Genomic DNA, 27,849 nt, shown 5'->3' with positions numbered 1-27,849 from the left:
CGCGGTACAGTTTGTCTGCACATCTTTGGTACAATTGAAAATATTTAAAAACAATGACAAACAAACTCTGTTGGTATAGAATATGAAGCTTTCTCTCTGCCTTAAAAAAAAACCTCATAATAACACTTGCATGTGAAATATGCCAAAATGACTCTCTAGAATCCCTGCTTTTTGCATCCCAAAATTTTTTTGACAAAAAGTACATTTGACCATATTCAATCTCACTGGCACACCACTCAAAATGACAGGCCTTGTTGTCCCCTACCACATTTGAGATTGTGAAATCTGCACTTTTGAAGAATTCATACATTTTCTACTTTTCAGCCATGTCCACTTTTGCATGGAATTTGCTTTATTGTTCACTTAAGCGCTTGTGTCATTTATATTCAGTTCGTACATAGACGCAACTTGGATAGGCATGAATAAACCTTTTGTAAATTCGTTTTAACTGAACTTCTGTAACAAAGAACAGCCTCTGTGACACCTGATTTGATTTTCGCCGAAATGTTAAAACAGGCGATTTGTAGAGTTCCAGTTAGTCGGGATTAAATGTTACCACATGCAGTATGGAGGACGGGAAGTGGGCATCTTCTTTTTTTTGCTTTCAGAATAGCAGAAAATGTCTATTGAAAAGTACTTTTCTGTCTTTCTGTTGTCAGAATAGAAGAATTTACATTTCAACTTTCAACTTTCTTCTTTTCTGCTACCTGCAAAGCATGCTTTTCCTTTTTTTGCTGGAGGACGAAAAGTGGATATCTGCTTTTTCTTGCTCGAGGAGCAGAAAATAAAATTGAACTTTTTTGACATTTTCTGCTTTTCCTCCACCTGAAAAGCAGATTATACTCAGGCTGCCGAAAAGTGGCCTTCTACTTTTCGCCATACAGAAAGTAGAAAAGACGATTGAAAAAATATTCTAACTGATATTCATATAAAAAGGAAGGGCATAAAAGGCCAAACATCTTTGAATTCTAATGCTGGAATGTTTGCCTATTTATGAATTCATTTTGACCCATTCGTTTGGCTCAAGGCGTGGGCGAATTTGAATGCTATTCGCTCTGGTCATTTCAAGTGTAATTGTCAAATAAAGTGGTTGACGTATATGCTTACAATCGCGTGCTCGAAAAACTGTATTGAAATGTAACACCCCCCCCCCCCCCTTTGTAATATCCCACCCCGGGTTTAAACTCGATGTTCGAAATGTTCAAGTTTAAACTTGATGCTCGAATTTTCCAATTTTAAACAAGATGTTCTTAAGTTTACTACCATTACTACATTTAATTTACTACCATTACTATATTTTCCATTCCAGTAATGGAAAATATAGTTTATGGTATTAAACTAATGGAAACTTTACATCTTGTTTAACTGCCATTATATTATCATTATCAATTAAATACATTTAAAACAGCTTTCTTGTCATGTTACTATGATATTCCACCTCCTATGTAGCAGTAAAGGGAGACATTTCAACGTTTCAGTTTTTATGCTAATGAAAATTTCCATATTCATGATCCAAAGCGTGATGTCATTCAAGGCAGAGCAGTAGTGTCTCTATAGCTTTGTGTACAAATATATATCAAATTTTTCTTCATTTTCTTTGAGTAAGTTCTACTTTTTTACTTGTTTATCATGTTAACCCTAAAGGGGCCGGGGGAGGAATCCGCCCCCGCCCCTCAACATTTTCCGTGATAGCCTCTAAAAAACATTTTCGCGACCCGAGCTGTTATGACTTTTTAGCCTCGAGCTTTGCGCATCTTTTGATACGAAAAACATAAAAATCGGACCACGGGTTGCCGCGTAGCGAAATTTTTTTCGGCGCTATGCGCCGTGAAAACTGAATTTTCGCATATACGTCGTGTACACAGAGCAGAATTGCCATTCGTAAAATGTGAATAATTAATTAGCCATAATTCCAAAACCCTTTGACCTATAGTCATGAAATGTCTTGGGTATGTTAAGGTAGAGTTGCTCTATGCATGTGCCGAGTTTCAAAATTTTTCGTCACTCGATGGTTGAGATCTTAAGGGGGGGGCGGAATCCGCCCCCCCCTCCCCCCGGCTGAGAGATGATCAAAATAACCCGGCCCCTTTAGGGTTAAATAGCTTATGGACAATAGTTGTGGCCAATATTTCTTCAAAACTTTGTGTGTGTGTACTTTTGGAGGACTACTTTTCTGTACTGTTCATATGCACTTTTGCCAAGCAAAAAGCGCCCTTTCACATGTATTTAAAAAAGGACTCGCTAATAATTGAAAAATTACCACTTTCTTGTCACTTCCAATGAAAACAAGTATTAGATCCTGTATGTATTGTTGCAGCACATAGTAATGTTCATGAAAACAAGATGAGCTGAATTTCCACTGCATGTTTCCTTTAATGTTATGACTACAGTTTCAGACAGCCGCGAAAATTGGTTGGCTCTAGCGATTCTGCTTCGGTGCGTGATTCACAATAAGCAAAATCAACCAGAACCGACTTTAATCAAGACTAGAACAATCTAGGACTTGAACCTTATTTTGCATAGACATATTTTTTCGAGTCTACTTTGTATATTAACCGATACATAATTAATTGCTACTATACATTTAAGAACGAATGTTAATTTTATTGTTTTGTCTTGTATTGTTGGGCACATCCACCAAAAGTTTCGGCTGTTTAGGATGATGCGTGCCTCCAGACAGTGTGGAAATAAATGTTTTTCCTCTCTCTTGAAGGCCGCATGCACAAAATAGCTAAGGTCACTATACTGCAGTTGCAATTTGACTAGGAAGAAAGTTGAGGAAGAAGAAAGTAAATGATGAAAGAAAATATATTCCATCATATCCTGATTTGAAAGGGCGTGGGGGCGCACGCCCCCCTTTTTCCTTCAGAACAAAAAAAAAGAAGGCATCAATATGGGGAGAGGGAGAGAGACTCAAAAAGAGGGGAAAAAGAGGGAGAGACAAAATTAATAGGGCAGTTCACGTCAGACCGTAGCCTGCTAGGATTAGTGGCACATAAGACAAAAATTCTTATTGGGGGACTGTCATACTTTTACTTCAATTAAAAAGCGACGGGACCAAGAACCGCGACGAGACAAAATAAGGCGGCGACGAGCGAGAGGAGACCTATGCTGTAAAATATTCTGTAGATTACAGTTACATGATTTTTCTGCTAAGGAAAGTTGGACAAAGCCCCTTGATTGCAAGAGCCAAACAGACATGATTTTAAATAAACGCGGTTCTTTCCACGGTCCATTTCCTTGATAATATCATTGTCAAGTCTTACTGTAGTGAAATTCCTACAGCAGCTGTATATATTATGTGCAGTCCTGGCCGAAGAAATAAAAAGTCAGTTAAGTCATTTTTTGTTCTGAGTTCTGCCCTAGTGGCCAAGGCATTTTTGTGTTCTATTGCCCATTGTGTTCAGTTCTTTGGACTGGGCAGGGCAGGGCATTCCATTCTACGCGTCGGTATATAAACCAGGAGCGCATGCTTTCACGACCCCACTCCTTCGCTGTGTATAGAGACTTAGCAGTGTTTTATATAGTCGTCTACTCTACAGTTCCAGTCGCCATTTTTTATGCCATATGTGTCCGGATACGGGAATATGAACCATTAGGTAGTGTTTGCTCCTTACAGTGACTGTTCCCGTGGAAGGACACACTAGTTTGTGTATATATATACGCCTGTAAATAATTATCATCAACCAAACCAAGAGAAGTTTGACGAACAACCAGGAGTCCAGAAGAAGCCGCTGCAAGTTTAGAGCGCAGACTCCAGATATTAATTTAGGGTAAATATTTATAATATAACTTAGTCCCTAAATTACCATTAACCCCAAAAGGGCCGGGTTATTTTGACCATCTCACAGCCGGGGGCCCCCTAAGATCTCGGCCATCGAGTGACGAAAACTTTTGAAACTCGGTATGCGCACGGAACAACTCAACATGAACATACCCAAGAAATTTCATGACAAGTCTATAGGTCAAAGGGTTTTAGAATTATGGCCAAGTAATTATTCGTATGCTTTGTGTACACTACGTATGGGGAAATTCAGTTGTCACTGCGCGTAGCGCCGGAAAATTTTTCGCTGCGCGACAACCCGTGGACCAACTTTCATGTTTTTGGTATCAATAGGTGCGCAAGACTCGAGGCTAAAAAGTCAGGACATCTCGGATATTTTTTTTCAAGGATATCGCGGAAAAAGTGTGTGTGTGTGTGTGTGGGGGGGGGGGGGGTGGCGGATTGCGCCCCCGGCCCTTTTAGGGTTAAAAGCCGTGCTGGCTGATTTGAATACGTGGCACTGTTGTAATCATCTTGTCAATCTGGGGGGGGGGGGGTTAAATATTTATTTCATTATTTTCCGGTTTTTCTATCATTTTTTTCGGACTTGCAATTATTATCTTTTTCTGAGGCAGTGACTAGCAAGGGCGTTGGCAAATTAATGGTACCAAAATCGAGTTCAGATAAGCACAAACCGCTTATTGGCCGGCTGTCGTGCGAAATATGCCTGCGTATACAGGGTGAGTAAAAAAAATAAATATTCGGTCTCTGGACAGACCAAAAATCCGGAATTGACGCAGCCACGCGACTTTTTTTTTTTTTTTTTTTGCTTTTTTTTTTTTTTTCATAAACCTTGGATTGTACAGACAAGGTGGGGTACTATTTTGCTTTTATGGTGTCCTCATGTACATTGGTGTCCTCCATAATTTGCCTTGGTGCTTTCGATCATTTGCCTTGGTGAAATTTCTCATTCCTTGGTGCTCTTTGGTAAAAAAAAAAATGAGGAGGTGCGGAAATAGAGGGCGCTGTTGGAGCTACTGCAGAACATTTTGGAAAAGAAAAAAAGATTGACGCGCATGTTTTTTTTATTATTGGAAGCAGCAGGTTTTTAAAATAAATATTATGATAAGTGCCAGTTATTATGATTATTAGATTGCTCTGATGTGTTTTTTGATATGTGAATAGTTTTCGTTTTGCTGAAGTACCACTAACCCCGGCTTATTGTGATCCGTGGACAAGCTTAAAAAACGTTGTTTGTGTTCCATAACAAAAGTACAGGAGCGATTTCGATGATTTTTTTTACTAAAAGAAAACTTATTACGGGTTTTCATATCCTAGATCCGGAAAGCGCTACATGCAGAACTTCTTTTTAAAAAAATAGGGGCACAATTTTTGATGACTCACCCTGTATAAGGGGATACAAAAAAAGTTACACTTGTTTACACGCACAGGATGACTACGGTGAAAACGGCGCTGAAAATAAAGCCTCAATTGAGAAAAGCCGATGGTTTGAAAGAAAGATGGCCAAATAACACTACAGGAACAAAGAACTGCTATAATTAAAATAACTCTGAGTGATAATTTTCCAGTAATAAGACGCTATTTCTGAACTTGAGCTTTATTTTCAACGCCGTTTTCACCATAATACTAACAGGCTTGTTGTTTAGGAATATCCTAAAACAATTTCAAAATGTCTTTACCAATTTTGAGAAATCTGCCTCTTATGTACATGTATGTTTGAACCACCCTGTTGTAGATCCCATGGTATTTGTTTACATGACCCTCACACCTCTCCATGTAGCTACCACTCTGTACCCGGCACTCTTTTACTGATTAACCCACAAAGCTCGGCTGGCGAGACGTTTCCAGAAAACACAAGGTTCGACTACGTCACGCGCGCACTCGAAGTGCAGTAATGCGAATAGTGCACAAATATAATGTTTTAGATAGTAAATTACATTATTTCAAAAATGTTCATTATTAAAAGATTCCATCTTTATGACTTATATTGATGACTAAAAACTCGTGTTACAGTTTGTCTGCACATCTTTGTTACAAGTGAAAACATGTATTAAAAAAACCCTATATTCTTCATGAAACAAACAAACTCTTTTAGCATAGAATATAACCTCTCTCTCTCTGCCTTACAAAAATTACAATAACACTTGCCTTTTGCATGCGAAAACAAGATGGCAAAATAACTCCTTAAAATCCCTAATGTTTGCCTCAAAAAAAAACCGTTTTTGACAACAAGTACAACCGGCGCACCACTCAACATGACAGGCCTTGTTGCCCCCTTATATTTGATAGCACATTTGAGATTGTGATTCCTGTAATTTTAAAGATTTCATAAATGTTCCACTTTTCAGCCATGTCCACTTTTGCATGGTAATTGCCTCATTATTCATTGTAGCGCTTGAGTCATTTATATTCAGTTCATACATAGACGCAACTTGGATAGGAATGAATAAACCTTTGGTACATTTGTTGTAACTGAACTTCTGTAACAAAGGACTGCCTCTGTGATACCTGATTTGATTTACGCCAAAATGATACAACAGGCGATTTGCGGAGGTCCAGTTAGTCGGATTAAATGTTCCCACATTCAGTATGGAGGACGGAAAGTGGACATCTTCTTTTTGCTCTCAGAATAGCAGAAAATGTAAACTTTTAAAAATACCTAATGTTTGCCTTCCAAAATGTTTTTGACAAGAAGTACATTTGACCATATTCAGTATCACTGGCACACCACTCAAAATGACAGGCCTTGTTGTCCCCTTTAATTTGATACCACATTTGAGATTGTGATGCCTGCAGTTTTAAAGATTGCATAAATGTTCCACTTTTCAGCCATGTCCACTTTTGCGTGGAAATTGCCTTATAAATCATTCTAGTGCTTGAGTCATTTATATTCAGTTTGTACATAGACGCAACTTGGATAGGCATGGATAAACCTTTTGTAAATTCGTTGTAAATGAATTTCCGTATAAATAAAGAACTGCCTCTGTGCTGCCTGATTTGATTTACGCCGAAATGTTAAAAAAGCGATGTGTTGAGTCCCAGTTTAATGATTAAATGTTACCACATGCAGCATGGAGGACGGAAAGTGGGCATCTTCTTCTGTTTGCTATCAGAATAGCAGAACAGTTCCATCTTAAAAATACTTTTCTCTCGTCTGTTGCCAGAAAAGAAGAGTTTACATTTTAACAAATATAAATTGTCTGCTTTTCTACTTTTCTGGAACCCGAAAAGCAAATTTTACTTTTATTCTTTTTGGACATCTGCTTTTTCTTACTCAAGGAGCAGAAAATAAAACTGAAAGTTTTCGACCTTTTCTGCATTTCTTTCACATAGAAAGTACATTATACTCAGGCTGCCGAAAAGTGGCCTTCTACTTTTCTCCATACAGAAAGTAAAAAAGACGATTGAACATTTTGACGACAACTATTGTCTACTTTCGAAAACGTTCGAAAACGTTCAACCTGCTTTTCTGTTATTCTGATAACAAACAAGGAGATGTCCACTTTTCGTCCTCCATAAACTGGTTTGGGTAATGTGGGTATTGGAATGACAACAGAGTATTTCCATATAGCTTTGGGAGTGCCTGGATATCCAATAACCATTGAAATAATGAATAAAATAAAGCTGAAGTCAGTTTCTTATGATATATTTGAGAATTTTACCACAAAACCAGTCAGGCCCAGTCGCCTTACAACATACACAATTCTTGTGGGATATTGCAACTTCAGAGATATAGCGCATCATGATCCTGATTTTTTTAATCAATGGCGCTTCACAACATCTTCCTCATTGCTAATTAATGATCGCGGCTCCTCGAAAACTTGATTTTTTTTGTTAAACTTCTCAGGCGCGGATCCAGAAGGGGGCTGGGGGTGGGGGTGGTGGGTAAAAAAAAAACCCAGCTCTGTCAAAAGTTGTTTTTCCATAAAAATTCATGAGAAAAAATGTGAACCCTCCCCTCCCCCCCCTGCTCCGACACCCACAAATTTTGTTTTAGTAATAATGTCCGCCTTGCACAAAATACGTACAGAACCAGCTTGGTTAGGGTTTATATGTACATTAATCTGTGATAAAGTGTTAATTGTCGTCGGATTTGAACAGCGCCCCCATTGAAAGCATGGTACGAGCCCCCCCCCCCGAAAGAATTTATTTTGACACAGAAACGATCACATACGAGAGAAAAAGACAATCATGCTAATCATGAGACAAATGGGTATCAAGGTGAACTCGTGCCAAACAAAACCCCTAATTGTGGAGACGATTAATTGACCTACCTGTGCACAGGATCGCTGCTTGAAAACGAAGCCTCGCGTCACCACTTTTTCTCTCAACACGATCCAGTTCCCGAACAGTTATCCACTTGAGCAAAATATTGAGCAAGGAAGTTTTTGTTCGATGATAAATCCAATGAATCCAATATGGCGGCCGCTTTTGAGGAGGGTAAACTCAAGTCTGCACGTAAGCCCCAATATCTACATAAAACAAGTTAATTGTTTGCACTAAAAGGTTCAAATTCCGACAAGTCAAGTTATAGAATATGATCTTTCATTCATAGATATTCTAGTCTCGATTCGAGGCGATCAACTCGATTGAGGTTAATTATGATTGTGCCACTTTTTTTCCCTCCCATTTTATCCATGCTGAAAGTTTCCTTCGACAAAACATGGAGTCCGTAATCATTAATGGTGGACAAACATAATTAAAATTGTGTAAATATTGAATCGCAAAAATTATGCTGTGCTGTTGAATGATTTGCCTTTACGTGCCCCTCTTGAAAACCCCATGCATCCCGAGATACCCCCCCCCCAGATGTTTAATCCTAGTCATTTCCTGGATCCGCCCCTATGCGGCTAGTAGAAGCAGTTCCAAATGAGTGCACTCTTCACAATAAAGCATCGATAACCTTCGTGTAGTTAATTAAGAAGAAAAAAGAACCCTTCTGTGAATAAGGGTACAGAGCGCCCTCATATACATGTAGAGGACGGCATTTTTTAAAGTTAAATATTCAGTTAGGACAGTAGACAGTTGTCAGTCCAGCGTGGCACAGCAGAAAAAGACCTGTCCACACAGTCAGGACGCTCTATGTATTTTATGCATTGTTTGTTTAGTATCAATACACGAATGGAATTTTGAACGGCTATCGGATCTGCTTTTTCCCCACATTTTAAAATAGTTATGAAAGTTTAATCAGCTCAGAAACACATGTGTTCAAACATAGCGAATTATTATTATTTTAAGTAATTCAACATGTACATTCCAACGTATACTATAAGGATGATGTCCCTTGTCTATCGCCGATCCGAATATTATCATGTTTGTGAGTAAGGTGTTGACAAAGGAGAATATCAGTTGAGTGAGTTCAACGACAGCAACAGCGGCAGATACGATTTGTGCACTGTATCAAGTCTAAAATGATCCCTTTGTCATGTGTTAAATATGCTAGTTTACCCGGCCAGTGTCACTGTTTGTGGGAGTCTAAAGTCCTCGAACTACGCAATAACTATCATTATTTACAGCATAGCTTTTTCTCCCCATACCCATCCCATTCATTGCATCGATTGTAAAAAGATTCTTAAATGTCGAGTTTTTCACTGCTTTATTTAGACAAAATTAACGTGTTTTTTAAGTGCGGGTTTATGAACCCACTGCCCGCCAGTAACTGGACGGCAGTCTGCCCCTATGGTCATTCAGTGCATGGCGAGGCTGGCTTGCTGTACCGTCGCTTCTCTCTCGTACACGGTAGTCGTTTCCTAGTCGCTCGATGCAGCGTAGGCCTACTATTTGCCGGATCCGCGGTCTCAATCAGCCCGCAATCCGCGTCTTGGATTTCTCGATATTCAGATGCTTCGTTGTGATATGGGATGTCGCAGTAGGGTGTTTCATCTGAACACAGCCATTTCCCTTCTTCCATCCTATCACTGCAGTCGAACCAAGCCGTAGACGCCCCGTGTTCCTGCAGCAACGAGTTGGCGAACGCGTTCTCCTCAGATGACTTGGGCATCAGCAGGTTGCCTCCCATCTTCTGGCAGAATTCCTTGGCTTGGGCCCAGGCCATGGGAACCGAGTGTACGTAGTACCCAGTTCCCTGAAATGTCTGCCAGGTGGTTGGACAGGGGATGGAGCCCAGAGTCACCCAGCAAGAAAACATCTCCAAAAGGAAACACAATTTCGCCGAGCAGAACTTCTTTAGTTTGATTGGTATTCACGTTTCATCATAATGATTAACACAGTGTAGGCTACACACAGACCGTACCTTCAAATCAGGGAGCACGAAGTCACTAAACGAGGAAATGTCTCCATGGAAACGTAAGCTTCTAGCGACCCGCGCGTCGTTGCGGTTGAAAATGGAGGCATTAAACAAAACACTGATTTTTTAACAGCTTAAGTTCTTTCCTATACTTGGCTTTTCGATCTTGTTGTTTCTTGCGCTTCTAATATTCCGATTATACAATGAAATGGTATGATCGGTTCACCTTAGGCATATTGAAATTTTTTTGAGAGAGATTTTAGGACAAGAAGTAATCGAAATTCGATGTCAATGATTGAAAGACAATGTAATAGTGGACTTGGGAATTAATACTACGTGTATTTATTTTTGTTTACAGAAAAAAATCGTTTGAATTCTCTGCATATCGCGTCGGGTGCCCGGCAGAAGGGCATATGAGCGTTCTGACGCAAAAATCATTTTCAAGAAAATTGCATTGAAAGGTTCCATTGTTCCCTCGCGCGGATTATGTATCCAATGTTCTCCCACACGTAATATAAATCGTACCAATTTGAAATTTGTCACACGCATGAGTCATAAGTTTTGGATCAACTTGTATTAATTTCTGATGAAAAAGTTTAAATTTCATTCAAATGGAGGCAGTTTTCTACATATGCCCTTTTGCTGGGAACATGTTGGTCATTACGCTACATTGCATAAGGGCATATGCACACTTATGCCCTTCTGCCGGGCACACGACGATCGGTTGTTTGCTTTGTGAGATGCATTCGATGATTATTAATGGCACCCTAGCACCCAATCAATATCTTTGCATTGCAAACAGAACCGAAGTTGGATTCAAATTTCAGTAACGCATGTGACACGCTCATCACACAACTGAGTTTCAAAGTTGAGATAAAAGGAGTTACCGACTCTTACCTCCGGTGGATGAGTTGACTGGCATGAGCTGGTTGTCAGGGATGTCAATGAGTTTGTTGATGATCCGGTACATCATCGTGGTGTTAGTCACCATGGCTGACTTCGTGGATATAGGGTGGATGATGTGGATTATCCATAGTAGAATTAGATTGGCTGATTGGGTGGATTGCTTAGTGCATTTAGGAGTGAGACACACCCTTTGTACAACAAAATGATTGGAAAACGGAAAATTTCTTTGACTTCTATATTGGTCCAACCTCTAAGTCAGAACTAAAAGTGAGTTTATTTCATCCTACTCTCCCATTTATGGGCTTTATTTACATAGTTGCATAATTTGGTGTACAATTCAGTATGAAAAACATTCACCAAGTTTACAATCCAATCACAATCTGTCATTGCTATGCAGTGACTAAGGACACACCTACTTCAAACAATAAGCCAATCAGGTTTTAGTGACAGTTTTATCAAATACAGAAACTCAACAGGAGCTACGTATATCACTATCATAGACAGTATACGTGCAAAATTTAGAACATACAGATGAAGACTTTTCACATCACTACAGAGTGTACCAAACAGATCATGACCGAATGAGAAAAAAATACTGCAAGAAAAATGTGGCTCGCTCCATTTTATAAAAATAGCATATAGGATAAAGTACATTGCACTGACAAAAGTAACTGTAAACATTTCACGTAATTTGCATACTCTTTTCCCAAGTTATGTCTATTTTAATTTAAAAAAATTACTTAATTCAGCTGTCTACCACTGATCATTTATCGTTCAACGAACTGAATGCATAAAACATGAACGAAAACTTGCAGAGGAAAACAGAAAAAAATGGCATCAATATTTCAAAATAAAGAAGAGGTCACATGTTCCTCATATTCAAAACACAAAATCTGACCTGACAGTCAAAAACTATGTTTCAGTCTTGACTCAAATTAATAAGATCTCATTTGTTTTTGAATGCGTGTGTGTAGTCTGTAATTCTCACTCAGCTCAGTACCTTCTAATGGCATTCTGATAGCATGGGTTGATTTCAGTATTGTTTCACATGAGTTAAGAACATATTCTTTTAAGACATAAGCTTATATATGTGATGCGATCAAGCTACATGAGTCGTTTGTCGGGAATTTTCATTTGGAGAAACAGGCCAAAATAGGACCACTTCATCACATCACCTTAACACATTTCTTGGTGTTCCGTCTTCCATATTTTTAAACTAAAGATGGTATCAGGATGCGGTTTTCACAGCAGTAATGCTGAGATTGTGCTCTTTTCAAATCTGTAATGAACCAAATTTTGACCGGGGTCGACAAACGACTCATTTAGCTTGATCGCATCACATATACTTGATTAGTGTATTTTTAACTTTTTCTTCCGGAGTAGACGGAAGTTGGAAGTTCGGAAAATTCCAATACAGACCTGACTTAATTCTTACAATCAGTATACGAAAATCAAACCATGCTTAATTCTTACAGGCAAGTAATTTTTATACATGCAAATGTTTCAAAGTGTTTTTAAAGGTGTAGCAGAAACCCTAGATCACAAAATGTGCACTTATTTGACATCAAATCGTCACCGACACCACGAAGTAACACTCATGTACATACCGGTAAAAACTAGCAATCGGAGTAAACAGCAACTAAAGTTGAATGCCTTCTAAAACAACCCTTTGCGTCAAAACGACAGAGTATTTTCAGTTGGGTTTCTCGTTGTGGACACTTGATGAATTGAATTTATTAAATCTGCTGTTTTTCACCCGTTTGTGTATTAAATAAACAAGAAATAAGAGAAAAAAGATGAGTGTAAGTTCGTAAAACCGAAAAAGCTGCGAAACTGTAAATTTTCGTTTTCACGAAGTAACACTCTTCAATGTATACAGCACGAGGAAAGTGCAACTTCAGGTCAGCGCGCGCGCGCGCTCATACAACTTATTACAAGAAGAGTGTTACTTCGTGAAAACGTTTTTGCTCAAATATGAGCAGAGTGTGCGCCATGCATAGCAATGGTAAATGGAACTTGAGTGTTACTTCGTGAAAACGAAAATTGTCACTTTTGCGCAAAAGTTGCAATGGATACTTAGCGTAATAATTAAAGTAAAGCTCTAGAAGCTTTGAAACTTCGTGCATTGGATGAATAATGTTTAAAAATAAAAAAAAACTGAATATTGGAAAAAAAATGGTTTAACACGGTAGAGTGTTATTTCGTGGTGTCGGTGACGAAATTAGTAAAAAAAGGAGTCAGTTGGTAAAAAATGTGACAAACTATCTTCAACTATAACTCACGAACCAATGATAGCGTGATCATACTGTGTGATCTGATAAACGTTTATATATCTCTGACTTTCAATACCACTATGATAATCTTCAACTATAACTCACGGACCAATGTGATAGCGTGATCATACTGTGTGATCTGATAAACGTTTATATATCTCTGACTTTCAATACCACTATCTTCAACTATAACTCACGGACCAATGTGATAGCGTGATCATACTTGTAAACGTTTACATATCTCTGAGTCGAGTGCAAAGCTAAATTCCATGAGTTCAAAACTGGGGTTACTGGAATTGTAACGACAAATGAGTATGAATTGAAAAAAAATATACAATTTTCGAAACTAGATTCCAAAATGCTTTAGCCCTATGCATCAAACCAACAAGTTACCGTTTTTTCCCCTTTTTTTATTTTGGTTATGCATTGCTTAATATAAAATCAAAGAAGCAATCGAACCGGAAATAATTGTTTAATTAATTCAATGCATGAATTAAGTCCGGGCTAACAACCTGTAGAATAAGGTAAAATGATTGAATTGTTACACTGACCAACTAGGCACTGTATTCAGTCTTAATTGGAAAGATTACCAGCGGCAATCTGGAGGTCGCAGGTTCAAACCCCGCTCCAGTCAATTTCTTTGTTCAACCTTTAAAAATATTACAATGCACCTAGTCAGTTTCTCTTTGTAGTTTATGTGCATTAAGTTTTAATTTTGTTTTCTTTAAACACAATATCATAATCAAACTAAACAACAAAGGAATGTCAGGATCCAAACATCAAATGTTATAACTCAGCAAACCGTTAGGCAGTTTGCTATGGTCTCGCGATACCGACTTTCAGTCATACATTTTGGCGTACCATGCATATCTGATTATCAGTTGAAGTGTGTCCGGTTAACAAGTATGAAGATCACAAATTATTTGAGAAACCACGAAAACGATACTTGAGCAGGCAACTTATATAGGCATGGCGTCACATAATTTGTAACCCTTCTTTCGAAGAGTGGTCAACACAACCAGACACAGCATTATTATTTCTGGAAAGGATGCCTTATTTTCACTCAGTGTATCGCTTGACGACACTCACTAGCACTTCAATTCCTTGCTTATTAAATACAAATATGGTATGTTCACTATGAACAGGTTTATTGGTACCACACAGTAAACAGTCTCGCACCATGTCGGAGTGCCTCCCGCGCACTATTGGCAGGACCAACCGCTGAAGATTTGGGAGCCTCAGAATTACCTTCAATAAAGCTTGGAGACCCCCTTTTTCATGCTGTTTTTGGACAGATCTAATTCTTGAAGATGTTGGCAGCCCTTGAGAACCTCCACAAGGTCTGTCCAATTAATCGGATTTCTCAAAGCTCATACATCTCATGTCTAATCTCTTTACGAGTGGCATTTGCTTCAAAAGTCCAATGAAAGCTGCCGTGCACCAGCCGGGCAAGGGGAGGGGGGCACTTGCCCCCCCCCCCGGAAAAGCAACAAAAAAAAGAGGCGCGAAGACAAAGTGGTGTAAATTTAATGAGTTGGGGGGGGGCGCAAAATGTCCCTGCCCCCTATAAAACTGATAAATCGAGAATGTGTTGAGAAATACAAGCATTTTTTGGCAAAAACAAAATTTGCCCCCCTGGCGACGCCCATGTTGGTATTGTGCAAAACATGAGAAGAAATCAGTCATGTATTCAGGAGCCATAGAGTTTAAACATTTAAAGACAAAAAGCTCCTTTCTTATAGGTTACTCTCTTTGAATATGGAAGCCATTTTAGCGAAGTAAACATATCAGCAGACGAAGTTATAAATGGGCAGCCTAGAATTATTCTGGCTGCTCTTTTAAGCAATCTATTTAGCGTATTATTGTGACATTCATATCGGCCTCCTACGAGAGCCCATTAGCGCCACTGCAAGTATATATGTTGCGGATTATTAATTCCTTATTACGGATTACTAATTCGTTATAACGGATTATTTAATTCGTTATTACGGAATATTTAATTCGTTATTACGGATTATTAATTCGTTATTATGGATTATTAATTCGTTATAACTGATAATTTAATTCGTTATTACGGATTACTAATTCGTTATAACGGAATATTTAATTCGTTATTACGGATTATTAATTCGTTATTACGGATTATTAATTCGTTATTACGGATTATTAATTCGTTATTACGGATTATTTAATTCGTTATTACGGATTACTTATTCGTTATAACGGATTATTTAAATCGGTATTACGGATTATTAATTGTAAAAATTAATGTGCCTGACGTTGCGAACTTAGCAATTTCTTCTTCAGAGGCTAAAACCCTCTTTAGCCTCTGAAGAAGAACTTGCTAAGTTCGCAACGTCAGGCCACATTAATTTTGAGATTTATATATTTCAGGTCCATCCAGTCAGTAAGCAGTTTGCAGCAGTCTTACTTTTTGTCGGATTATTAATTCGTTATTACGGATTATTTAATTCGTTATTACGGATTATTTAATTCGTTATTACGGATTATTAATTCGTTATTTTAATCAGCAATAATCAAGAGTAGGCATGACTAGGCACTGAACAAGAGTGCAAAGACTAGTTCTTGGAATACAGTGACGAATTCTGTACAACATGCCTAGTTTGGAAGAGATGGACTTTTGAACATGCTCAATATGAGCAGACCAAGTAAGTGAGTTATCAATAATAACGCCCAAACATTTAAAAGTGCTGACCTTCTCAACTAAGGAGTCACCAATATATATTTCAAGTCATTTGACGTAATGTTATGCTTTGAGCATATCCATTGAGCATGGCCTTGGTTTAAGAAGCATTGATTGTTAACTTATTTTTCGTTGCCCAATCGTTTAATCTAGCCATTGGGTCGTTGAGGCTGCTCTCGATTACTTTCATCCCCATCAGAAGCAACATTTGACTGAATATTTTCTGCCATGCGCTCACCAATTGTTGAGAAGTGGTCATTGAATACACTAGCCATACCGATGGGATCGTTTAATTGCTTGCCGCTTTGAGAAGTGATAGAGTTCACTCCGGGCTTTTGTTTGCTGGGGAAAACTCCTTTCACTTTACTCCAAAAAGCGGATGAGTTGCTTTTGAAAGACTCTATAGCAGAAACATAGTAGCTGCTCTTGTGGGAGCGTATTTTGGCTGTTACATTATTGCGTAACTTTTTGAATGTATCCCAGTCGGCTGGTGATCCAGACCGTTTTGCTGTTTTGTGGGCATGGTCTCGTTGGCGCATCAAACTAATGATCTCACTGTTGAGCCAAGGCAGCGATTTGCTACGAATACGCTTAGATTTCTCAGGGGCATGTAAATTTACAATGTTCATGAACAAGGAGTGCCATAAAGTCCAAGCTTCATTAACATCCGTACAATCAATAACCTGCTTCCAAGGAGCGTTGGAAAGATCATCCGCAAAGGCATCATAATCTATACTCTTAAACGATCTAAAAGTGATAGAGTCAAATGTTTGCTTTGGAATTCTCCATTCGTGTAAACCATAAACAAGATAATGATCACTAATTAAAATAGGTAAAACGCCAGAGTCAGTGATAAAATCAGGTTTAGAGGTAAAAATAAGGTCAATTGCACTATTTGATGAATGAGTAATACGTGTGGGCTCCTGTATAAGTTGTGTCAGTTGAAAAAGATTAAAACAAGAAATTACTTATACACAAGCTATCGTTAAAAACATCACAGTTAAAATCACCTAAAATAATCATATCTTTATAATCACACGATGCCTTCTCGCCTAACTAAGAAGGGTCCCAGATGTCTTCAAATTTTCGTAGAGCCCGTAAGAATCCTCTGAATCGTCAAATTCCTCTGACGCGTTAGAATGCTCCGACTCGCCGCCTTTGAAAAACTTCTGAATGTATTCCTTGACTCCTTCGTCTGAGAAACCCCTGGTCTCGATGTGAATAAAAGAATGATTGGGCTCGCACAACTTGTCCACCATGTGATGACGTTTGTGACAATGACGGTACATCCACGAAGGATCTAATTGTTGATGATTTTATAAATAAATCCTTCAGATGGCAACTGAGAAACCTCCTTATCATACTCATCAGCGCCATCCAACACGACCAGGACTTGTTTTCTGCATGTGAACTCAGGTAATTTGTCAAAGATTGGCGACTTAGCTTCGTGTCATCTGCAAGGATCTGGTCATATATTGCCTTGGTCAGATCAGAGACGCCCTTAAGTTCTCGCCTACTTACGGCCACCAAAAAAGTGAATTTGGAGGGTGACGATTCCGGCTTCTGTTGACTTGACTTCATGTGCGAAATATTGGTTGGTGAATTAATACTGAGGACCTTTTCTTTGCCCAATGAAGTTTTTTTGTGAGAAATTTGCCGGCTAAAGAGTGAGTAAATTTTGCCTGGTAGTTTTGCACGTTTCAGAGCACTCCAGGTCCCAGTCTGGGTCAGTCTCAGAAAGAAGCAATTCTTCACCCATGGTGATGAGCTGCCATAATCACCAACCCAAGGGCTCGCACCTCGCAGTTCCTTACACAGGCCTATAAACAATTTCGTTAAATAATTTATTTACACATGGCGCCTCATAGAATAATGCATGACGGAGAGAGAGCGTTCCTTTTTGTCCTTTCATGTCCGGGATTAAGTATTTGGCCTCCCGGCAGAGCCAACCTGTAAAGATCTGGGAGCATCGGAATTATTTCCAATAAAGCTTCAAGACCCTTGTCATTCACGCTGTTTCCGGACAGATTTAAAAATTGAAGCTGTTGGCAGCCCTTGAGAACCTCTACAAGGTCAGTCCAGTCGGATTCCTCAAAGCTCATATCCTCCATGTCTAATCTCTTTAAGAACGGCATTTGCTTCAAAAGTTCAATGACAGCTGCCGTGCACTGGCCGAAGGAGTTTCCACTGACGTTTAACCCTTGAATGGAGCTCTGGGTTGGCTGATGTTCAGCATTCACTGCGTCAATGCTATCAGGTATATATTCTGTGTATGGCTGTGGAAACAGCCCTGATTTGAGCCGGTACAAATTGAGTTCATTCATGGATGGTGAAGCACAAGCCCACTGCATAACTGCCAGGATGGCTTCTGGGTTAACTGATGACTCCGTTGGAATGAACACTTCCAGGACACGTAGATTACGCTGCAATGATGGTAAGACATCTTTAACAAGAGCGATTATTATGTCTTCTGCATACGAACCTTCACTGGTGCCGAGTTTCAACTCCTGCAGCTCCTTAAGGCTCTTGAGCTGTTCGGCAAGGCTCGAAAAGGAATTCCCGCAAAGACAGACCCCTTTTAAGTCAACAACCCGCAGTTTGGATGCTGTCGAAAGCACGTTACATAAAGGTTTAATGTGGTCTTTGAACATCAAATCAATTCGTCCTAGAGTCAGGGATTTAAGATTTGGATAAGACCTAACGAGACGTACTATATCCACACGGCATGTTTCAGAATCACCACTTATCTTCAGCGTTTCCATGTTTGTGGTTTGAATTTGAATGTCCATTAGCTCTTGTGGAGATTTATAATCTGGCAAGTAATCAGTACTATGAAGATCAAGTTCGCGAAGCGGGCTATGCATTGTGAACAAATTCGCCACGTCCCTGCGATTAATTTTACACCATCTTAATTTCAAAGTTTTGAGACTTGTTGGTAAGTGCTCGAGTATGACAGAAACATTCGCCACACAATCACTGCCACGAATCTCGAGGTTTTCAAGTGACTGCAATCTTGAAAGTGCTTCACCAATGCAAGCATCGTTTAAGACTGCATCGTTGTCACCGGCAGTAGATATATAGACGCCTGTTACTTCTGGGCTGTACATTAATATGTCCGTTGCTAGTGACGTTTCTTCTTTCGATCCAACGTCTTTAATCAGGACTTGTTTCAGTTTGGTTAGGAATGACTGACCTGAAGAATGCGCACACTCGACTAGAAACTTTAGAGCAGACGTGAAATCATTTTCACAGTTCATTGTAACCAGAAAAACCGGGTTGAAGATAGTCCCGGCAATGCTGTGTAACTCTTCCGAGTGTGCTTCGAAATGCATCAAAATCCAAAGCCTCCTGAGTGGCTCATTTGGCTCTGGAAAAAAGAGCACATAGTCCTGTAAGTAAGTTTTCAACCCGAAAGTTTCGACGTAGCCAAGAAGGGATTCTGCCGCTTTGACATTTCCACCACAGCAAAAACGCATCAGGTATTCCATATCAACGGCATTATTCCTGTCCACCTTACTCAGGTAAGATTCAAACAACCCGTCATCAGACTCGACTAGACTCGCCCAATAAAACCCAGCAATTGCCTCTTGGAAGGTTTTATGAAAGAAAGTCACTCGCTCAACCGCTCTTAATTTACTTCGAATTTTCTCTTTGGAAAGAATTCCAGTTTTGCAAGCCTTGTCAACCATTTCAGAATTCCCAAAGTCCCCAGCTTCAAAGACTAACTTCTGACCAGGAAGCATCAGACCATCCAGCGCTTTTGCTCCTAACGCTTTCACTAGATTTATCACCTCATTCTCAAGTAAACCCTTGTCTTCAGGATTTGACAAACCGAATTTTTGAAAGTGACGTTTCAAAATGAAGAGAAGCACTTCCTTAAACAACTCTGTCAGTGTCTCGGGAAGCTTCTGTTCGTCTGACCATACAAGACACATGAGCAGCAGCATTATGGGTGTTCTCGCAAAACTTAGAAAGGTCCCAGATGCCTTCAAATATCCAAACTGTCCAACAGACACCGTTGGATCTTTGCGTTTGAAAAACTTCTGAATGTATTCCTGGACTCCTTCGTCTGAGAAACCCCTGGTCTCAATATGAATGAAAGAAGGATTGAGCTCACACAACTTGTCCACCATGTGGGGACGTGTTGTGACGAGGACGGTACATCCACGAAGAATCTTGTTTCTGATGATGTCAGTGATGAAACCTTCAGATGGCAACTGGGAACCCTCTTTATCATACTCATCAGCGCCATCCAACACGACCAGGATTTTTTCGGCATGTGAACTCAAGTAATTTGTCAAAGATTGGCGATCAAGCTTCGTGTCATCTGCAAGGATCTGGTCATATATTGCCTCGGTCAGATCAGAGACGCCCTGAAGTTCTCGCATACTCAAGGCCATCAAAAAGGTAAATTCGGAGAGCGGAGATCCGGGCTTCTGTTCTGCCCAGTCGGTGGCAATCTTTGACACGATGGTAGTCTTGCCACTGCCGGCAATGCCAGACAGCAAGATAAATCTGACCGGCTTGCCGTCTTCATACTCCAGTTTGAACATGTCCTCGTGGGAGTCAATTTCCTGTTTTTTCACCTTCCTACCCTCGTCCTGTCTCTCTTGCAGCTTCAGTTTCACATATATGTCATTAATCCTACGGACCTCAGATGGGAGCCACGGGAGCAAAGGAACCACACTCATCTCGTCTTGGTAGTATCTGATGAACTCATCGCGGTAAGCGTCAAGGTTGAAATGTCCTGAACCATCCACAGAACCTTAAAATTAAAGACAACGATGTACGTTTTGAATTCCCAACACATTGAAAGATAATATTCTTTTCCTTTTTATAGGTTTTCCCATCCCATTTTGCCACTTGCTCATTCGATCAAACAAGACTTTCAAGCGTTTTCACACTCGGTTCAAATTGGCAAAAATGAAGATATTTCAGGGTATTTGCAGTCATGTGTGAAACAAGGCGGGAGGGAAGTTACGTAACTTTTGCATTTAATTACGCGAACTTTTGATTTCAGTCCCGATCGGGAATTCAATTTGGTGCATACGTTTACGAACGTAAGTTACTAAGTGAAATTAAGCCGTTGCATTAGAAATATATTGTGTGATAGTGTTAAAACAGAAATTAAAATAGCACAAATAGCTTTATAGGAATGTACAGCTTTTTCGATGTGCATGCATGAAATGAAATATAAAAAAATACCCTTCAAAATGCAAAGTATCAAAGTGATAGAAGGAAATGATGCTTGCTTCTTAGCGATAAAATATTGCGTAAAAACACAAGTATTCCTGTGCAGACCAAAGTGATCGGTTTGATAATTGGTGTGATAATTTTGTGGAAATGAATTTCTTCAAATGAAAATACGATTAACGTTTGGCGAAATGTAAACTTCAAATAAAAATGACTCCTAATTTGAATGCACTTTTGTTCAAAACGAAATTTGTTTTTCTATCAAATTGGCCCGCTCTTTGCGAAATTGAAAACCAATACGACGAATTGGAATATTATGCTTAGTCGAACAATTTGGACCGTACACTTAGTTTGAAAACATTAAAACTACGAATTAAAAACTAATATTTGTACCGACTTCCCAAAATCTCATGAAGTGGATTGTAAACTTTGTCCAATTTAATGAACAAATTGCGAAATTGGTCGGGAACATCGGTTTTGCCGTCCAATTTCACACCGTTGCTCATTTAGTCATACAAAAACATTAATTGAAATTCGCATAAATACAGGCTAGCGTCACACCCGCTTTCAAGCTTCAAGTTAAAAAGTGATAAAAAGGAAATAAACATGATGGAAATTTGCCGATAAAATACTTTGTGAAAATGTCACATTATAAAAAAAGATAATGAAAATCATATAAAATTATTGAAACTGTGTTTTTTTTGGGTCACCAATACGATTGGTGTTCAAAGGAAATGCATGTGCCAAATAAAGTTGAATTCCAATTCCGTGGCACTTAAATTGAAAACAAATACTTCTATAATTCAGCCTTCTCGGCGGGAGGGGACACCAAAAATCAACAAAAGAATTGGGGTTTCTGGCAAGAAAGATTTTAACCATGTACACGATTATTGCAAATGTTAAAACGAAATCGAATGCTCAAAATTCCCGTATTTGTGCCCCATTCTCTGAAACCTCTCAAAATGAAACGAACATTCTGTCTGACTGAATGAGTTGCAATATTGGACGAAAAGCCTATATGTTATGAAATATGATACACCTTGTTGGTGTTTGTATATAATGGAACAAAAAGAGAAACAGATTCAGAGCTGTTTTGATGTTCAAGTTAAAGTCCTTTTTTCCCCAATCATGCGCTTTCGTTTTAAGGAAAAGGCGTATCTTAAAGTCTTGGTTTCATGATTACACTTACCCCTGAGAAGCAGAACTAGATCAGTCCTTCCAGTCTTTTTAAAGGCATCGCAAAGGGCATCCACTGCGCCGTTCTCCCCGTCATCATTTGGATGATCCCACCGCTGCCACCATGTCTTCAACATCATAAACGCCCGGAGTTCTTGCGAACGAGGAAAGTCAGCTTCAAAGTTTTCAATTTCTGCAGTCGAGATCCCTAAATGGGTTGCCAAATCTATCCATTTATTTCCGAGTCTTGCTGCCAAGTCTTTTAATATGCACTCTATTAAGACTCGGGGTTTTCTGAGCCGAGTTTGTTGAGATTGGTGTGGGCTGGATGGAGAAGTGACTGGTTGATCAACGGGTAGGCTAGGCTGAGTTTGTTGAGGTTGGTGTGGACTGGATGGAGAAGTGACTGGTTGATCAACGGGTACGCTTGGCTGAGTTTGTTGAGATTGGTGTGGACTGGATGGAGGGGTTACTGGTTGATTGGGTATGTTCGGCAGAATTATGTCATATTGACATGGACTGGATGGAGAAGTGCCTGGTTGGTCATCAACGGGTACGCTTGGCTGTGTTTGTTGAGGTTGGTGTAGATCGAATAGAGAAGTGACTAGTTGATCAACGGGTGCGCTTGGCCGAGTTTGTTGAGATCGGTCCGGACCCAGCCGAAAAAATTTAAGAAATCTTGAAAATAACCGTCGAAACATTTTGAAAAATGTGGGAAAGCAGTTGCTTGGAAAGTTTCAACATTCACAGGTGTAACTAAGGTAAGACATTATTTAAGTGACACGGGGGTTTATGTTCCAGACCAAGCTGCCGTCAGCGCCTCGGCGTCCGTTTGTTCTCCTCATTATTGGTTGAACCCCCCCCCCCCCCCGCCTCAACGTTTGGAAACTGTTTTGATCGTAAAAGATAATATATAGGACTTTTTGTTTTCGGTGTACTACTCGGTGTCTGGAGGGTTATGTCATCAGGGTATGCCTGCTGCACTTGTCTGGTCAGGAAACACCTGTATCAATAAGATAATTATATTCAATTAATGGGATAATAAGGTTTAATTGACAAACAGATATAAGAACAAATGGTTTGAGGAAAGTCGCAATCAGCTCTACAAAAAGAAAACTCTTCAGAGTCTAAATGGAACAGTGCCGGTGTTGAGCCAAACTTGGCACATTCCATCCCGGGAGGAATTGGAATGTGCACAAACTGAATAGCTGAAACTCAGATCGATCTAACAATTTATAGGGAAATTCGTAGAACAGAAATCGAAAAAAAAGAATTTCTGGAATATCCAAAGCTGATCAGAAAGGGCAAAAGTGTTATTTAAAGTGCAATGTTATAATTTTTAAGAGGATCATTCTGCTCAGGAAAGTTTAAAGACAAAACCCCTAAATTACAACTTTGAAAGGGCCAAACAGACATGATCTTAAATAAACGCGGTTCTTTCCACGGCTTTTCCTTGATAATTTCATGGTTTTGGTTATGGTCATGGTTATGGTTTATTTTCATATCATAGCACAAAAACATAATAATCAGGAAACTGCATAAAGAATGACAAAAAAAATGATACGCGGGATCCAGATAAAAAGCATTTGTATGCTTGTACAAGACCTGGAACCCGTAATTACAAATTAAGCTAATACATTAATATGTACAGACGATAGGCTGAATTATATAATTACATTTTATTCTAATTAATTTGAAAAGAAAATAACAGCAAAAATATCACATTGGTATGAATATACATAGGCCTATATAGTACTTTCTTACATCCATACATTACAAGGAAAGAAATCAATTAATTACAATACAGGTAAGGGAGGAAGAGGGAAAGAGCAAAAAGTGGCCAAGGAATAATAAAACAATGATATTTTTTCAACAATCCGTGAAATGACATTGAATTTAATATTTATTGGGATACTTAATTATCAGTCTAATTTGTCAGCAGCGACGTTTTCATGTAGTTTTTGAAGTGCTTCATTGATCTAAAGATAAACATTGGTTTAAGATGGTTCCACAATAGAGGTCCTTGGTCTCTGACAGTCGATAAGTAAAGAGATGTCCTAGCTTTATGGAGATGAAGGGTTGAGACTGACCTTGTATTATGAGAATGAATATCCGGGTTTTTGTTAAATAGCGAATGTATAGTTTTTGGGTAAATTGTTTGTTTCAAATTTATACATTAATACCCCAAGATGGTATTTATACAAGTCAAAAACAGATAAGGTTTTGTATTTACTAAACAGTGGTGCTGAATGTTCTGTATATCTGGAGTTATTAATTTTTCTAAGTGTTTTCTTTTGCATAATATACAATTTAATGACAAAGGTTGGGTAGGTGTTACCCCATGCTAAAATACCACATTGAAGGCAAGGCAGGGATAAGGTTTTATAAATTGCAAATAAGATATCTGAAGGTAATTCGTGTTTAGTTTTCTTAAGATACCCTGGTTACGAGAAAGTGACATTATGACTTTTTGGCAGTATTGCTTCCAAGAAAGTTTACTATCAATAACTACACCTAGAAATGAACATGTTTCAACTTGTTCTATTTGTGTTTCATTGTGTGTTTTTTAATTAACGGATAGTTTATTACATTTAAATCAATCGGAGATTTTGCACAGTCGTCGATTACCAGTGTCAACTGCCTCAAGTAAGTTATTACTGCTATAAAAAAAATAGTGTCGTCCGCAAATAAAATGAAGGAGAGTATTTTGGAAGAGTTACAAATGTCATTAATGTAAATCAAAAAAAGGTATAGGGCAAAGTATTGAACCTTGAGGAACTCCACAACTGATTGGTGAATAAGTAGATTTGGTATTCTGCCATACCTCATACTGTTTTCTGTCACTCAAATAGTTTTTTAACCAATCCAAAGTAAATTGTCTAATTCCATAAAATTTTATTTAGTTTACTAATCAAAATGTTATAGTCTATTGTGTCAAAGGCTTTACAGTGGTCCAAAAATAAACCGACTGTATGAAGAAAGTTGTCAAGTGAGGAACTTATTTTATCAATAAGGTCAATCAGTGCCAAATGAGTTGAATAGTTGGCCCTAAAACCGTACCGAGTCGGTGTCAAAATGTGATATTTATCCATAAAGTTATACATTCGATTTGCTACAAGTCTATCTAATACTTTTGAAAAGTATGGTAAAATAGAAATAGGACGGTAGTTACTTATAAGGGATGAATCGCCATTTTTGTATAATTATATGGGAATAACTTTAGCTATTTTCAAATCAGTGGGTACCTTTCCTGATTCGAAGGAGCGGTTAGAAATTGTTGTCAAAGGATTTAGGATGTACGGTGTTATATCTTTAATAACGTGATGATCGATCTAATCATGTCCGCTGCTTTTTTGCTAGGAAGTTTATTTATACAATTACAAAGTTCTTCAGTCGTTCTTTATTATCAAGTCTTACCTTCAAAACCTCTACATAGCTCCGTGCTGGCTGATTCGACTACGTGGCACTGTGGTAATTATCTCATCAATCTGGGGGGGGGGGGGTCGTGAAATATTTATTTTATTATTTGCATGTTTTTCTATCATTTTTTCGGACTTGCATCTTGTTCTGACGCGGCGTCTAGCAAGGGCGTTGGCAAAAAGATGGTACCAAAATCAAGTTAAATAAGCACAATCCGCTTATTGGCCGGCTGTTGTGAGAACTATGCGTGCGTATATAGGGTGATGCTAAAAAGTTAACACTTTTTCGGAAGCACATTATAACTATGGTGAAAACAGCGCTGAAAATAAAGTCTCAATTTAAAAAAAATGTCGCTGATTCATAAGAAAGATGGTCAAAACCATGTGAGATGATGGTCAACCCAAAGAACTGCTATAATAAGAACAGCTGTGCAGGATCATTTTCCGGTAAATAGCCGTTATTTCTGAAGTTGAGCTTTATTTTCAACGCTTTCTTCACCATACCAACAAGAGCTTGTTGTTTAGGAATATCCTAAAACAGTTTCAAAATGTCTATACCAATTTTGAGAAATCTGCCTCTAAACAAATTGTACACGTATGTTTGGACCACCCTGTTGTAGATTCCATGGTATTTGTTTACATGACCCTCACACCTCTCCATGTACGACCCTGTACCCGGCACTCTTTTACTGATTAACCAAACAAAGCTCGGTTTGCGAGACGTTTCCAGAAAGTACAAGGTTCGACTATACGTCACGTCCGCACCCGAAGTGCAATATTTGCCCGGATAGTGCACAAGTATAATGTTTTAGATTGTAAAATTACATTATTTCAAAGATGTTCATTATTAAAAGCAATCCACCTTTGTGACTTATACTGATATAGACTAAAAACTCGCGTAACAGTTTGTCCGCACATCTTTGGTACAAGTGAAAACATGTAAGAATAACTAACTCTTTTGGCATAGAATATGAACCTTTGTCTCTGCCTTAAAAATAACACTTGCCTTTTGCTCGCGAAAACAAGATGCCAAAATGACTCCTTAAAATCCTGAATTTTAGCCACCCAAAAGTGTTTTTGACAAAAAGTGCACACTGAACATATCTCACTGGCACAAGTACACCATTGAAAACGACAGGCGTTGTTGTCTCCTTTAATTCGATACCACATTTGAGGTTGTGATGCCTGCAGTTTTGAAGATTTCGTAAAACTTTTCAGCCATGTCCACTTTTGTGTGGAAATTGCCTCATTATTCATTTGAGCGCTTGAGTCATTTGTATTCAGTTTGTACATAGACGTAACTTAATTAAGCATGAATAAGCCTTTTGTACACTCGTTGTAACTGAATTTCTGTAACAAAGAACAGCCTCTGTGGTACCTGATTTGATTCACACCGAAATGTTAAAACAGGCGATTTGCAGAGTCCAGTTAGTCGGATTAAATGTTACCACATGCAGCATAGAGGACAGAACATTAAGTTCCTTCTTAAAGACCTTCTTAATGTTGTTCTTTGATAGACATACCTTATTTCTGTTGTTTTATTCATATACATATAGAGCAACATTACGAAGGTGTTTCATAATTATGCTAAGCAAAGAGCATATTGTGAAAGTTCAATTTCTGATTTTAATGTTTATTGTCAAAGAAAACTCAAATTTTTCTATACTTTCATTTATAAGGAAATATTTGTTAAAAAATATAATGTAGTTGATGCGCAAACAAGTCCAAAGATTGGGCACATTTTTAATCGTAACGTTTTAAGTCACCAGAAACGAAATGTAAAGACAAGAACATTAAAACGAATGACAAAAAAAACGAATTTGCTTTTTCAATTCAACGCCGATTGTTTCACGAGACGAATTTCAAAGATTTTGGACGAATCGGAATGATAACAATTTGAATTATACTGAACCTTAAATGCATGGGCGGATCCAGAGGGGGGCCAAAGGGGGCCATGCCCCCCCCCCCCCCCAATAAAAAAAAACCGAAACCAATTTTTTTTTTTTAAGTGACATCACAATAAAGGCTGGCAATGAGTACACCAACACCTTTTCCTCAAAAAAACATTGGTTAAAGTGGTCAGAAATTGCCTCAGATCGCACTACAGAGCATCTAGAATCAAAAACAAATTGGGGGCCCTTAAAGGG

General features: G+C 38.7%; 1 protein-coding gene across 1 annotated transcript; it reads right to left on the bottom strand.

The window, feature by feature from the left end:
- Positions 1-16,966: 16,966 nt before the first annotated feature.
- LOC119736806 (protein NLRC5-like) lies at positions 16,967-22,420 on the bottom strand. Its single transcript, XM_038210815.1, has 4 exons — positions 22,297-22,420; positions 19,108-20,679; positions 17,865-18,519; positions 16,967-17,120 (listed from the first exon to the last, which is right to left on the bottom strand). Exons 1-4 carry the CDS (start codon positions 22,418-22,420, stop codon positions 16,967-16,969), a joined length of 2,505 nt encoding a protein of 834 aa, XP_038066743.1.
- Between the last annotated feature and the right edge of the window lie 5,429 nt (positions 22,421-27,849).

Source organism: Patiria miniata, unplaced genomic scaffold, assembly GCF_015706575.1.
Source record: "Patiria miniata isolate m_02_andy unplaced genomic scaffold, ASM1570657v1 HiC_scaffold_3, whole genome shotgun sequence".
NCBI classification, from domain to species: domain Eukaryota; kingdom Metazoa; phylum Echinodermata; class Asteroidea; order Valvatida; family Asterinidae; genus Patiria; species Patiria miniata.
This window is presented reverse-complemented; position numbering and strand designations above follow the sequence as displayed.

What these genes read in the sequence shown, in the direction of transcription:
- LOC119736806 (XM_038210815.1), bottom strand. Translation starts at nt 22,420, where the DNA reads ATGTTGAAGACATGGTGGCAGCGGTGGGATCATCCAAATGATGACGGG. An exon ending in CGAGTGTGCGCATTCTTCAG is followed by an intron (nt 18,520 to 19,107) that starts GTCAGTCATTCC and finishes TGCTTTCGACAG; the next exon opens with CATCCAAACTGCGGGTTGTT. An exon ending in ATGCTCCCAGATCTTTACAG is followed by an intron (nt 17,121 to 17,864) that starts GTTGGCTCTGCC and finishes CATCGAGACCAG; the next exon opens with GGGTTTCTCAGACGAAGGAG.